This window comes from Dendrobates tinctorius, unplaced genomic scaffold, assembly GCF_039654945.1.
Source record: "Dendrobates tinctorius isolate UK_male_01 unplaced genomic scaffold, ASM3965494v1 ptg000060l, whole genome shotgun sequence".
Classification (NCBI taxonomy): Eukaryota; Metazoa; Chordata; class Amphibia; order Anura; family Dendrobatidae; genus Dendrobates; species Dendrobates tinctorius.
Genome location: NW_027361728.1, coordinates 90,067,747 through 90,083,881, shown reverse-complemented (window position 1 = coordinate 90,083,881; position 16,135 = coordinate 90,067,747). Strand labels below are relative to the sequence as shown.

Below are 16,135 nucleotides of genomic sequence, written 5' to 3'. Positions count from 1 at the left end.
GTCGAAACCGGTTGTATTCTATTTTTAATCAAAAATAAAAATCATCCTTGAACCTAAATATCAAGTTCCATCATCATCCTTCAGGAGCGCATATTGCTGGGAAAAACATTCACCAAGTGTTATAACCTATGAAAGCACTCTCCAGTGCTCTCAATAGTTCCCAGATCTTTGCAGCAAACTGAATGGAAAGAGGAATGGAGTGATCCAGGGATTGGATCTACATGCAGTATCTCAAGACACCAAATAGGTGAGTGTATTCACACTGAGCATATACCTTTGACAATTAACTACTACACTTAGAAGCTTGCGCTTCCCATTTTTCTCCCTATAATCCCCTCTTATTTCATGAAAATCCTAAGCAAAGAAAGAGTTAAAGTAGTCTCGGACAGAGTCTCCTTTGATGGAGGTCGCCTAGAAGAGGGACCGTTGTGGCCTGGGAAGTGCCCGGGTGAAGTTGAATCTGGAGATGCAGGAATGCCGAGGAGAAGAGTATTGTTTCACGTAGGGGAAGGACTGGGCACAGCTGCCACCAGAATACAGGTCATGACTACAGTCCTGTCCCTTCCTTACAGTATATTAATAAAGAAATTCTTCCTTAGAACTCTTGTTTTTAGGGTGGAATGTCTCTAATGCTGCGTCTTGGCACAATTTGTGAGGGTTTTTTTTTTTTTTTTAATAAAATCCTTCTCATTTAGAGGTTGTCTGGTCTAAATTTCTCACCCAGACCCAACAACCCCTTTTTAAGTTCATATAAAATACTTGTATAAATTAAAAGCATGTAGTTAAAGAAATGTGAATGGCGCAGCTGTGCTGCTTCGGGGACACAAGGCTCATTAAAACTCCAGGGACACGGGTGCTGATCAGCATGGATAGGGCTAACATCCAAACTCACCATGTAGAAAAATAAAAAAGCATGGCACTCACCGTCCCAAAAAATGTCCTTTATTGTAGATACATATAAAACAGAGGCAGTGAGGCTTTCAAGTGGAAAACGCACCAGATGGCCATTTAGCGCTGAATTTGTGCTTCTACGGGTCCTGAAATGGCCGTCGTCTGGTGCGGTTTCCAATTAAAAGCCTGCAAAACACAAGCCGCGGAGACACCATCACATGTTTCTCAACGCAAGCAATGACTAGCCAGGTCTTTCCCTGGGAAGGAACAACCACGGGAAGGGCAGTCTCCAATGAAGGAAACCACCTATGCCAAAACATGGTATCCATCCACAGACCGCTGTTTCAGGGTATTGCCCCTCATCAGTGTAGAGTAGGAAACTGGCCAGTAGGAGCAATGCCTAGTAGAAGACTGTGAAAAATGAGGATGAATGAACTCATGGAGATCAACATCCAACACTGCGGAGACACCATCACCTGTTTCTCAAAGCAGTGATTCTAGAGCAATGCCCCCATCCCTTATGGGAAATATGTAAAAACATGCAAAACACAAGCCACGGAGACACCATCACATGTTTCTCAATGCAAGCAATGACTAGCCAGGTCTTTCCCTGGGAACGAACAACCACGGGAAGGGCAGTCTCCAATGAAGGAAACCACCTATGCCAAAACATGGTACCCATCCACAGACCGCTGTTTCAGGGTATTGCCCCTCATCAGTGTGGAGTAGGAAACTGGCTGGTAGGAGCAATGCCAAGTAAAAGACTGGGAAAAATGAGGATGAATGAACTCATGGAGACTGCCCTTCCCGTGGTTGTTCCTTCCCGGGGAAAGACCTGGCTAGTCATTGCTTGTGTTGAGGAACATGTGATGGTGTCTCCGTGGCTTGTGTTTTGCATGTTTTTACATATTTCCCATAAGGGATGGGGGCATTGCTCTAGAATCACTGCGTTGAGAAACATGTGATGGTGTCTCTGCAGTGTTGGATGTTGATCTCCATGAGTTCATTCATCCTCATTTTCCCAATTAAAAGCCTCTCTGCCTGTTTTATATGTATCTACAATAAAGGACATTTTTAGGGACGGTGAGTGCCATGCTTTTTTTTTTTTTTTTATTCTCTACATTGTGAACTTGTATAAACTTGATGTTTTTATAAGTGTTTTATTTGTAGAGAAGCATGCCTTGTAATGCATTCTTTATACACTGACGAGCATCAGTAAGCCATTTCGTTTAGGATTTCTTGGTTCTCTATAGAATCGCTACAAACTTGGCACAAAACCAGACTTCAACGTGGCATATCCATATATCTGCCTTTTTTGTGGAATTATAAGGAAGTCATTTAAGGTTGAGTGTAATGCATAGATGGGTCAGGTCGATCAGAGAAATGTCAATTGGTACTTATCTAGGCTGTTCTTCAAGATTTTGACTTTTTTTTTTTTTTTTTTTAAAAGATTCTCGGTTTTGTTCTTTTAATCAAATAATAACAGATTCTAATGTGCATATGCTCATTATTCACAACTTTTTTTGCACTTTGATTTGTTTTTCCTTCATTTCAGGTTTTAGGCTTTATAAAAAGGAATGAAGTGTGCGGTTTAACTGTTATGGTACTTTCCACTTTTTTTATATATCTATATATACTCTCTAATTTAGCGATGAATCTGAAATCCAGGATAATGTTCTGTAGTCCTTTAGAAAATCCTTTTAAGTGTATGTTTAGTTATAATTTATAGATTCTCCCTTAAGGTTAGTAAGGAGAACCCACAATTCCCATAAAATAACGGTATATTATGCATTGTTTTTCAATGTGGTTTCTTCCAGTATAGACTTGTGTATGGTCCCCTTATAATGCCTTAAGTTTATCGAAACAGATGATTCAAGCCAAAATTATTGTTTATGGAGTGAATTTTAAACAACTATAATTTTTATATGATAAATGGTCCTAAAAAAAAACATTCCCGGACAGATTGTCTCTTGCCTGTTGTTGAATAAGTATGGCTGGCTTGAGCTATTGTAAGGCCAGGGTCCCATGAGCGTATTAATTAGATTGGTGCTACCCGTGTTTTTTTGTTTGTTTGTTTTTTTATCGCATAGCACTTGGACCAGTATTCTTCAATGGGGCAGTGCTAATGATAGATTTTTTTTTTTTTCACTGACAGGACCTGTCGGATGACATCTGAGTGCAGTTAGATTTCCGCAGAGAAGATGGATACATCTTCTAAAGTGTTACAGTTCCCTCATCCTAGAAGATCAGGTCATGCTATGCTGACACTCTAATCAAAGTTTGATCTGAGTTTAATTGGTGTGTTTTTAACATAATCGACCCAATTTCTCTCGGATGAGAGGATCTATGGTTGTGTGACCCTGGCCTAAGGGCCAAAATCGACTTTAATGTGTGTCACTGCAGCGGCAGAATGATCATTCACCAGACTATTATTTGTTCAATGATTTTTTGTTTTTCCACTATCAACATTTCTATAGTCTATGGCCACCTTTTAAAAATCAGCAGATAACTAGGTTGCAAGTGTGGCGCTCTTCAGACAGTGTTTCTATTGATGTCTGTATGAACCAGTACTCCCCTGAAGAACTTAATCACATGCAAGTGGGTACAGAAAGTATTCAGACCACTTTAAATATTTCACTATTTGTTTCATTGCAGCCATTTGGTAAATTCAAAAAAGTTCATTTTTTTTTTTCTCAATGTACACTCTGCGCCCCATCTTGACTGAAAAGTAAACAAATGTAGAAATGTTTACAAATTTATTAAAAAAGAAAAACTGAAATATCACGTGGTCATAAATATTCAATAGAAGCAACCTTTTGAGCTAGTACAGCCATGAGTCGTCTTGGGAATGATGCAACAAGTTATTCACACCTGTCTTTGGGGATCTTCTGCCATTTTGCCTTGCAGAGCCTCTCCAGTTTCATCAGGTTGGATGGTGAATGTTGGTGGACAGCCATTTTCAGGTTTCCCCAGAGATGCTCAGTTGGGTTTAGGTCAGGGCTCTGGCTGGGCCAGTCAAGAATGGTCACAGAGTTGTTATGGAGCCCCTCCTTTGTTATTTTAGCTGTGTGCTTAGGGTCATTGTCTTATTGGAAGGTGAAACTTTGGCCAAGTATGAGGTCCAGAGCACTCTGGAAGAGGTTTTCATCCAGGATTTCTCTGTACTTGGCCGCATTCATGTTTCCTTCAATTGCAACCAGTCATTCTGTCCCTACAGCTGAAAAACTCCCCCATAGCATGATGCTGCCACCACCATGTTTCACTGTTGGGACTGTATTGGGCAGGTGATGAGCAGTGCCTGGATTTCTCCACACATACCGCTTAGAATTATCACCAAAAAGTTCTATCTTTGTCTCATCAGACAAGAGAATCTTATTTCTTATAGTCTGTGAGTCCTTCATGTGTTTTTTAGCAAACTCTTTTTGCTCTTTCTTAAGTCTTGCACTGAGGAGAGGCTTCTGCCGGGCCACACTGCCATAAAGGCCCGACTGCTGGAGGGCTGCAGTGATAGTTGACTTTGTGGAACTTTCTTCCATCTCCTTACTGCATCTGTGGAGCTCAGCCATAGTGATCTTGGGGTTCTTCTTTACCTCTCTCACCAAGGCTCTTCTCCCATGATTGCTCAGTTTGGCTGGATGGCCAGGTCTAGGAAGACTTCAGATGGTCCCAAACTTCTTCCATTTAAAGGTTATGGAGGCCTCTGTGCTCTTAGGAACCTTGAGTACTGCAGAAATTCTTTTGTAACCTTGGCCAGATCTGTGCCTTGCCACAATTCTGTCTGAGCTCCTTGGCAAGTTCCTTTTAACCTCATGATTCTCATTTGATCTGACATGCACTGTGAGCTGTGAGGTCTTAAGGTACTGTCACACTTAGCGATGCACCAGCGATCCCGACAACGATATGGATCGCTGGTGCATCGCTAAGTGGTCGCTAGTGAGCTGCCACACAGGCAGATCTCACCAGCAACATAGCAGCAGTCGGGGGTTGCTACTTACCTGTCAGACAAGGCGATCCTGACGTCCTCCCGCCCGCGTCCACGCTTCGCTCGTCGGCGCCACAGGAAGCCGAGCAGGAAGCTGACGACGAGAAACGGCCCAGGACGTTCTTGCGCGATCAGCGATAATCAGCGGGGGAGCCGGTCGGAGGTAAGTATCACACATAGCGATATCGCTAGCAATATCGCTGCTGTGTCACAAAAACCAGTGACGTTATAGCGATAATGCTAGCGATATCGCTTAGTGTGACGGGGCCTTTATGTAGACCGGTGTGTGCCTTTACAAATCAAATCCTATCAGTTTAATTAAGCACAGCTGGACTCCAATGAAGGAGTAGAACCATCTCATGGAGGATCACAAGGAAAATGGACAGCAGGTGACTTAAATATGAGTGTCTGAGTAAAGGGTCTAAATACTTATAACCGTGTGATATTTATTTTTTTTCTTTTTTAATTTTATAAAACTTCTACATTTTGTTTTCAGTCAAGATGGGGTGCAGAGTGTACATTAAAGAGAAGAAAATGAACTTTTTTGAATTTACCAAATGACTGCAATGAAACAGAGTGATAAATTTAAAGGGGTCTGAATACTGTACCCACTGGAGCCTAACTCTACTGCACAGACATGTATGATGATTCCAGAAAATGAAAATTTCTCAGGCTGAATTCCTTTATGCACAGGTAGCTGTAGCTGCTGAAGAGATGCATAGCGATGAACTAGCACCATGGCTGACATACACTATCTGATGAAGGGAGATATTGCTTAAGGTACTGTCACACTTACCGATGCACCAGCGATCCCGACCAGCGATATGACGCAGTCAGGATCGCTGGTGCATCGCTAAGTGATTGCTAGTGAGCTGCCACATAGGCAGATCTCACCAGCGACATCGCTGGGGACGGGGGTCGCTACTTACCTGTCACACTAGGCGATCCTGACGTCCTCCCGCCTGGTTCGTCGCTCGTCTCTCCACAGGAAGCTGATGACGAGACACAGTCCTGGACGTTCTCGCGTGATCAGCGATAACCAGCGGGGGAGTGGGTCGTAGGTAAGTATCAGACATAGCTATATCGCTAGCAATATCGCTTATAACGTCACAAGTTATAGCGATATTGCTAGCGATATCGCTAAGTGTGACAGTACCTTTACATCAGAGCTGGGCTACAGGGGAAGAGACGGGGCAAACTTCTAAAAGGCAAATTGATTACATAAGAGTAACAGCAACAAAACAATGACAATTTAATACTGTATAATTTCCAAGTTGTGGGACATTACACATGCACTTGTGTATAAGCTAAAATATACAGTTAAATGACAACCCATATTAGTTATAACATGCGTTTGGTATTATTAATCCTCTTAGAGCATTTTTAAGGTTTTAGAAATGTGCGTCGAGCTGCTTATGGAAGGCTTTAATAATGCAACACTGATTCCTGTCATGTAGCTTATTTACAGAAGGAATTCTTATGCTCATTGCAGGGCTGGTATTCTTTTACATGTGAACTCTTCAAATGTGAAAATCCTACATATGGTCAAGAAAATGCTGACTGCATTCATAAGAATGTATGTGGAACCCTCAAGTTCCAGGACGCATTCCAAACTTCAGACAACTACTGGTGGTCTGCTTATGATCATCTTAGATCAGTGTCTACGTTTCCATTCTTCAAATGGTTAATTAAGTCCAAAGTAGTAGTTCAATCAAATGCCAATTTTGCGGCCAATCTTTACTGATGACATTGCCTTGTTTACAATTTTGTTTAGCAGTAAGAATAAGTGGTTGTAGGTCTAAAAGACTCTTTCCACGGAAACTTAAAAAATCTTGTAACAACAACTAATGGAAAACTTGTTATATTGTCTAAAGTAGTGGGGCAGCTCTTTAATACAATATAAAAAAAAAAGTGCGTGTGTACACGTGTGCATATGGGTATCCACAAATGTGTGGCTACAAAAAGTTGTGTAAAACCATTTTTCCTATAATAAAAACTGCATGTGTCAAGCCATCATCTGAGAACTTTGATACACAAGGACTAGTGTTTATATAGCACTTAAGAGTAGATCTCTGGCCATTCTTCCACTTCTACTAGTAGAATCATCTATTTGAGTTACCGGTATATTGTATATTATTTTTATCAGTGTAGTCCAAGTATTTCATTCAAGTTGTGAAACTGATCAATTTTTTTTTTTTTTTTTTTAACTTATCACCTGGACTTTGGCCAGAGTAATTTAGTTTGAAAACGCTGCTTGTGGTTTTATGGGAGATGCAATGTAAGTAAGGCTGGTTATGCTCATGAATTATGCATACAGACCCTCATTGTAATGTGGTGTGTTAAGGTACATTGAACATCTAACTATAGTGCTCAGAGGAGCAACACCAAAACCACGAGAAAATATTAGCGCCCTGCATATTTAGTTCCTGATAGATAACGCGTGCTTACTCATTTTAGTGTGCCACAGAAAATAAACACTGATTCACACTGTAGGAATTGAGAAAGCGCAAATAGGGTCTTATCTGATAGACAGGGTACAGGCAATATTATAATTCCACTCACCTGATGTAGGAGAGGTAAAGCGCATGGAATTGTCCGTCAGCTGCCGCATATCCACAGGTCAAACCAGTGACCACAGGAATATTCAGATTGATGGAGATTTTTGTGGATTTACTGTGCTGCTAGACAGGACACAGATTCATTCGTTCATAAAAGAGTTGCAGATTTATTCATACTCCCAACGTGTTTCGAAGTTAAACACTTCTTCCTCAGGGGATGATTTCATCCCCTGAGGAAAAAGGGTTTTTAACTTTGAAACGCGTTGGAACTATGAATAAATCTGCAACTCTTTTATGAACGAATGAATCTGTGTCCTGTCTAGCAGCACAGTAAATCCACAAAAATCTCCATTAAATAGAAATAAACATATATATGATTTCTTCTCCCACAGAGACACCGTTTCCATGGTGTCAGCACTGCCATTCCCGGTGGGTGATCTGACTATGGCTGCTGCAGTCTTGTGACACAACAATTGGCCGTGGTTGATTGGCTGCAGATCATAGATTTATAGCAGAGACCCTTCTTTTCTAACAGAATAGTAATTGACTTCACTCGTCATGTGACACAACTAGATAGGTAAATTTAATCAAGTGAAATTGAATTCTACTTGAATTGTAGAAAAAGCTTATATAGATAGCATGGATTTTATTCGTCATTTTGTTCAACTCAAATTCATAAAAATGGCAGCTGCCATTATGCTGATCAGTTTAGTGCCTGCAAAAATTTAAAAATATATTAAATCCTGCCTGCTTTCTGTGTCTTTGTCGCACCCCATCTCTTGCCGGATGTTCACATTAGCCTGTAGCTTCCAGCTCCTAGTAGGCCTAGGAGTTCACTGCACATGCTTGGGGACCTACTCGTGGCCAGAGGTTCCTGCCTAGAGTGAAAACCAGGCCATGACTTTGTCAGAGGTCACTGCACCTGCATAAAGACAACCTTTCACCAAATAGTTCAAATTAAACTAGACACAGGGTATAATAGTGGCTGCAGAATGGAATAAAATGTTTTTTTTTCCCATTCTGAAAATTCATAGCATGAAAGATTGGCAATAATTATTTGACCCCTAGTGAGTTAATTTTGTTAAGGCCAAGTGGTTGTTATTAGATTATAGTGTTTTCATTGGTGGCAGGGCTTTTTTTCTTCCTCCTGTATGATACTTACCAATTATGAGCATGCAGCAACATATGGGGAAAAAGAAAACCACGCTCCCACCATAGATAATTGCTGGTTTCTCTGTGTGTGAGCTGTATACAGCGCTGACCTACTGCTCTAAACTTTTGCATGAGTTAGTGTGGGGGGAGTGGCAGTGCAGTTGAATTCAGCTGTGCCACATAAACCCTTCTTTCAGCTCTCCTCTTCTCATAACACAATCAATTTCTCACAAAATGTCAATCTGGCGATATGTGAGTAATCACACTTATGTTTTTTTTGTGCTCAGGCAACTTGCAATTGTAGGGAGATCAGGGCTGTCATTTTGTCTCACACCGGAATAACCTGCATGTTCTGGGCTACTCCTGTGTAAGATGTAATGACAGCCTGTTCTGATCTCCATTCGCAGCGATTACAAGTTGAGCACAAGATACTTAAGTGTCCTACTGCTACATAGAGCTCTCAGCTCTGAAAAGATATTGTGTAATGAGGTGTCATACGGCAAAGTTGACCAATGCTCTCTGAAAAGATCTGATCGAATGTTTGTAATGTGACACAGATAAACTCAGTTGCACGTGTTCTTCCCCCACACTAACTTATGCAGGAGGTTAGACAAGGACATCAGAACTGTATAATTCTGTCTCCCAAACGGAGACCCCTATTCTTGATTAGCCAGCATCTTACAGGGGAAGGATACTTTGCTAATATTTCTTCAACAGAGGCATAATACATATGGGAGCAGTGGCTGTATTAGTGAGTGGTAATGTGAATATAAGTATTTTTTTTTTTTTAATCTTGCATTTGTTATGGTCTACAGAAAACCCAATAAAGTACATTAAGTTCATGTAGAATAACCTCTATGCAAATTTCCCAGTAAAATCTGCTCAATCTGGCAAATTTCAAATTTTGTCAAATCCACTTGTCTCTAGACACTACAGTACCATGTCACCCATGAGGACAGCAGCGCCTTCATCACTGGAATGGCCCTGCTGCTGACTGCTAGCATTTATTGTTTCGATCTTTTGTGGGGCATTGAAATAATTACGCTAGAGTTCAGTATAGATTAACATTCACAATTGTTTTCAAATTTGTTGAGTGTAACAGATAAATACAGTGGGGCAAAAAAGTATTTAGTCAGTCAGCAATAGTGCAAGTTCCACCACTTAAAAAGATGAGAGGCGTCTGTAATTTACATCATAGGTAGACCTCAACTATGGGAAACAAACTGAGAAAAAAAAATCCAGAAAATCACATTGTCTGTTTTTTTTTCATTTTATTTGCATATTATGGTGGAAAAAAGTATTTGGTCAGAAACAAGCAATCAAGATTTCTGGCTCTCACAGACCTGTAACTTCTTCTTTAAGAGTCTCCTCTTTCCTCCACTCATTACCTGTAGTAATGGCACCTGTTTAATCTTGTTATCAGTATAAAAAGACACCTGTGCACACCCTCAAACAGTCTGACTCCAAACTCCACTATGGTGAAGACCAAAGAGTTTTCAAAGGACACCAGAAACAAAATTGTAGCCCTGCACCAGGCTGGGAAGACTGAATCTGCAATAGCCAACCAGCATGGAGTGAAGAAATCAACTGTGGGAGCAATAATTAGAAAATGGAAGACATACAAGACCACTGATAATCTCCCTCGATCTGGTGCTCCACGCAAAATCCCACCCCGTGGGGTCAGAATGATCACAAGAACGGTGAGCAAAAATCCCAGAACCACGTGGGGGGACCTAGTGAATGAACTGCAGAGAGCTGGGACCAATGTAACAAGGCCTACCATAAGTAACACACTACGCCACCATGGACTCAGATCCTGCAGTGCCAGACGTGTCCCACTGCTTAAGCCTGTACATGTCCAGGCCCGTCTGAAGTTTGCTAGAGAGCATTTGGATGATCCAGAGGAGTTTTGGGAGAATGTCCTATGGTCTGATGAAACCAAACTGGAACTGTTTGATAGAAACACAACTTGTCGTGTTTGGAGGAAAAAGAATACTGAGTTGCATCCATCAAACACCATACCTACTGTAAAGCATGGTGGTGGAAACATCATGCTTTGGGGCTGTTTCTCTGCAAAGGGGCCAGGACGACTGATCCGGGTACATGAAAGAATGAATGGGGCCATGTATCGTGAGATTTTGAGTGCAAACCTGCTTCCATCAGCAAGGGCATTGATGATGAAACGTGGCTGGGTCTTTCAACATGATAATGATCCACAGCACACCGCCAGGGCAACGAAGGAGTGGCTTCGTAAGAAGCATTTCAAGGTCCTGGAGTGGCCTAGCCAGTCTCCAGATCTCAACCCTATAGAAAACCTTTGGAGGGAGTTGAAAGTCCGTGTTGCCAAGCGAAAAGCCAAAAACATCACTGCTCTAGAGGAGATCTGCATGGAGGAATGGGCCAACATACCAACAACAGTGTGTGGCAACCTTGTGAAGACTTACAGAAAACGTTTGACCTCTGTCATTGCCAACAAAGGATATATCACAAAGTATTGAGATGAAATTTTGTTTCTGACCAAATACCTATTTTCCACCATAATATGCAAATAAAATGAAAAAAAAAACAGACAATGTGATTTTCTGGATTTTTTTTCTCAGTTTGTCTCCCATAGTTGAGGTCTACCTATGATGTAAATTACAGACGCCTCTCATCTTTTTAAGTGGTGGAACTTGCACTATTGCTGACAGACTAAATACTTTTTTGCCCCACTGTATGTGCTTTGTAGGCTAGTGTTTTCTTAAAAAAAAAAAAAAAAAAATTAATTTAGTTTTTGAGGAAACGGTTCACAAAAAGATACGACGACAAATACACACACAATATCATCTGGCGATATCTGATATCCATCAGACAAAGAAAACAAGGTCTTTTGTTCAAAATTTTGACTTTTTGACTTATTGTTTCTGTCCATCTCCTGTTCTTTCTATTTTTTTTTTCTCTTTGTTTCAGAATATGTTAAACCTTGTTTTAAGGAAAAGGAGCTTATTTTCATCATATAATATGAAAATTGTCTAATTTATTGGTAGCATAATGTCCTTTTTAAAGCAGCTTTGAATAATTGTTTTAGATCTGTATATGTATATTTTCTGTTTTTTTTGCACTGATATTGAAAAGCTTTTTTGTTTACTTTCAGATAAATTATTGGTGGTAACTGTTGCAACGCGAGAAACAGATGGCTTTCATCGTTTTATGCAATCTGCAAAGCACTTTAACTATACTGTGAAGGTAAAGCATGCATTTTACTTGGATACATTTTTCCATGTCAGAACATGTCATTTTTGTAATAAAAGCTTAATATCATAAACATTATATGCATTATAAGTGCATGATCTTGCTCTTTCTAACTTTACTTTTCCAGATGTCTCTGGTTTACTTGTCAATGATTTAAAAAAAAAATTTTTTATGTGAATAAGCCAACTAGATTGACGCTTGCACCTTTACACATTGTGCCAAACTTTTTATCTGTCGTCACATTTAGCTATTAGTACATATACTGTATTAAGAGTGTGCGATTTTGCTTTCTACAGTGGAGAGTAATAAATTTATTCTTAAGCACAACTACTTCACATATGGCCAGCAATACTATCTCCAGACATGGAGAACGGCCATGGGGACAAAACTTGCTCCAAGTTATGCAAATCTATATGTAGGGATGTGGGAAGAGTCATATATTTTTAGTAAAGGACAGTTACATGGAAGCCTCTATGTGGCATCGTTTTATAAACCTCAATAGCTTCTTAGCTGGACTTATAACATTTATGACCTTGAGTTCACACCATCTACGTGAATTTCTTGGATTTAAATATCTGTGTGATTAATAACACTCTACTAACCAAGTGTTATCACAAGGAGGTGGACTGTAATAGTTTCATCCATACCAACAGCTGTCACCTTCCAGTTTGGCTCTTGAATATCCCTGAGCCAATTCACATGAATGAAGCGCAACTGTACCATTGAGAATGACTACGGCTATTGCTTGAAAAAGCAAGACAAGATGTGAAAGCCATTCCTAGAATATCCCTGATCCACAGAGTAAAATCAATCTCAGAACTTCTGAACTTAACACAACAGATCAGAGATTTACCCTTTATTGCGCAGTAGCATACAGATCATAAAACATTCATTAATATAATTGGGAAACATTGTCCCATCTTAAAGAAAGTTTAGAGCGTAGGGCAATTTCTACCCACTAATCCAAAATTCATTTGTAGGAAGGCCCAAAATATTGGCAATATTATAGACCCTACTACCAAATCAGGAATGTTCAATAAAAGACTTTTACTCAATCAAAAATCCACTAATATGGGCTTCACAACATGCGGCAGCTGTCGTTGTTGCATATGCACAGCGTGTTATAAAAAGACGCTAATATCATGTTGGAATTTGGATAGAACAAAACCATTTATTATTGAGGACACCATTTCGTGCTATTCTAAAGGAGTCATCTATATAGTCAGATGTCCTTGTGATAAACTCTTTGTAGGCCGCACTAAGGGTACCGTTACACCTAGCGATGCACCAGCGATCCCGACTAGCGATATGATGCAGTCAGGATCGCTGATGCATCGCTAGGTGGTCGCTAGTGAGCTGCCACACAGGCAGATCTCACCAGCAACATTGCTGGGGACGGGGATCGCTACTTACCTGTCAGAGGCGGCGATCCTGCGTCCTCCCACCCGGCTCCACGTGTCGCTCGTCGGCGCCACAGGAAGCCCCAGCAGGTAGTGGCCGACGAGGAATGGTCCAGGAGCTTCTCGTGCAATCAGCGATAATCAGCGGGGGAGCCGATCGGAGGTAAGTATCACATTCAGCGATATCGCTAGCAATATCGCTGCAACGTCACAAAATCTGTGACTTTACAGCGATATTGCTAGCGATATCGCAGTGTGTAACGGGGGCTTTAGAGGCACCTTTGTGATAGGGTGAAGGAATACTTTGATAATATCAATAAGGGATACATGGGGCATCTTCTATCATGCCACTATGTTGAGAAACACAATGGGTCCTGCATTGGGATCACATTTTGTGGTGTCCAAAAAAACCTAAGACGTGGGGACTACTTAAAACGTGTGTCAAGAAGTGAATCCAAATGGATTTTTTTTATATTGGATAGTTTGGTCCCCTAGGGACTAAACTATGAGAGAGAACTATATCCCCTGTAATCAATATCAAATAGTTATTGAAGAACTACAAACTAGTAACATCAGTGTGGTTGTCATTGTTTGTAGTATGCAACCTGCAAGTTCTTCTCACCATCTGTCCATATGGACAAAGGTATTTTTCACTCTTGAATTTACTTGTTTTACTAAAGCAAATTTTTAAGATAGTTTTATGGGAATTTTATTTTAACCAAGCCAAACACTCTCTTTTAATTCTAATACTAATAAAGCATTTTTTAATTTTTTTTTTTTTTATCTCCGGAATTGTAAGATGGGAGTTGTTCTAGTTTCTGTAAAAATAAAAAAATAGGGGGGGGGGGTGTTTATACCTGTATTTATTCAGTTTGGCATTATCATTTATATTGGTGGATTTTGTATATATTCACATAAACAAATATATTTTATTTATATTTCCATCTTGTATATTTAGCAAGGAGGAGGGTAGCACAGAGCTGTGTCCGCGGAAAAGTAACATCAGTATATACTGCAAGTAGATTGTGTACAAAGCATTGTCATTGATTCGAACAGCAGTTTAGACACACATATATTCTCCCACTTTATGAAATACAGAGACATCAATTAGTATGGCAAGCCTGCAAAACTGTCCACAATTAAGATGGACCAATGGCATAATGCAGAAGAGGAGGGCAAGACTATTTAAGGCCAGCCGAAGCAGGAGAGCAGTAACTTGAAGAAGAGGGACCAGGTTCCTTGAAACACATTGGGAATTGGCCTTTACACAAGCCCATAGCTCTAGTCAAGTGACATCACCACTAACCATTAGCCACACCCCTCGCTCACCACATTACTACACGGCGGCACTACCGGCCGGAGATCACCGCCACACTGTGTTAGTTACGAGCATGTAGAGGACATCCATCACGGGAGCACGCTCCCTCCCTCTGCTTATCCGGATTTCAGCATTGCACTTCCATTGGAACTATCAGGCAGTCGGCATTCCCGAGCACTCAGAAGTAGGTGCTATATTGTTTGCACATCAGCCTAATGTACAGCTCCTTTCCAAATCTATTGCAGCGAGTTGTTTTTTATTAAATTTTGCCACTAGTAGCGCGGCAGCCTTATTGTGATCTAGTTAATAAATAACGTTTCCCACATGTCTACTTTACATCAGCACAATTTTTTGAAGCATAATTTTTTTTTGTTAGGACATTATAAGGGTTAAAAGTTGACCAACGATTTCTCATTTTTACAATAACATTTGCAAAACCATTTTTTTTAGTGACCACCTCACATTTGAAATGACTTTGAGGGGCCTATATGACAGACAATACCCAAAAGTGACACCAAAACTGCAACCCTTAAGGTACTCAAAACCACATTCAAGAAGTTTATTAACCCTTCAGGTGCTTCACAAGAATATTTGGAATGTGGAAGGAAAAATAAAATTTTACTTTTCTTTCACATAAATTTTAGTTTTTAGACCTAATTTTTAACTTTTGCAATGGTAACAGGAAAAATTGTACCACACAATTTGTTGTGCAATTTCTACTGAGCATGTCGATACCCCATATGTGTGGGAAATCTACTGTTTGGGCACATGGCAAGGCTCTGAAGGGATGGAGCGCCATTTCTCTTTTTGAATGTAAAATTTGCTGTTATGTCATGTTTGGGGAACCCCTGATGTGCCTAAATAGTGTTAACCCCCAACAAGTGACACCATTTTGGAAACTAGACCCCCTGGGGAACTTATCTAGATGTGTATTGAGCATCTTGAACCTACAGGTGCTTCACAGAAGTTTATAATATCGAGCCATGAAAATAAAAAAATTTACATTTGTCCCAGATAAATCTTTTTTTTTTTTTTTTTTTTTTTTTTTTTTTAGCTCAATTTTGCATTTTCATAATGGTAACATGGGAAATTGCCCCATACAATTTGTTGTGCAAGTTCTCCAGACTACGGAGGTACCCAATATGTGGAGGAAAACAACTGTTCAATACAATTATTTCTACCCCAAGAAATTTGGACGATTCACAATTTACATAGTTTCAGGCGCTCCCTCAAAACACATTTATTCAGAGCGGCCTATCATGTTAACTAATCAGTCATTCTATGTGTAAGTGTGCATGTGTAGCCCATTCGCTATCTCCATCCATCCCTCCCTCAAGATGGCCGGACCATCATTGTAAATACACACCTGTACCTTGTATCTCCCCCACCTCATTGTAAATCGTAAGCTCTCACGAGCAAGGTTGTCTTATTTTGCTTTAATTATTGTATTATTAACGTTGTTACTTATGACTTGTGTTTTGAAACTGTAAAGCGCTGCGGAATATGTTGAGCGAAACGGGTTGGTCAAATTCATAAGTCACCGACTTTCGCTGAAGTCGGGTTTCATGAAACAAAACCCGACCATAGCGTGAGGTCAGCCACG

At 40.3% G+C, this 16,135-nt stretch overlaps 1 protein-coding gene across 2 annotated transcripts in view; it reads left to right on the top strand.

Annotated features, from left to right (window-relative positions):
• Nucleotides 1-16,135, top strand: part of PLOD2 (procollagen-lysine,2-oxoglutarate 5-dioxygenase 2) — a 280,821-nt gene that overhangs the window by 103,487 nt on the left and 161,199 nt on the right. For both annotated transcript variants that reach the window (XM_073579116.1, XM_073579115.1), the window contains exon 2: nt 11,717-11,808. In XM_073579116.1, coding sequence (XP_073435217.1) covers nt 11,717-11,808 — 92 coding nt within the window. The remainder of the gene's footprint in view (nt 1-11,716; nt 11,809-16,135) is intronic.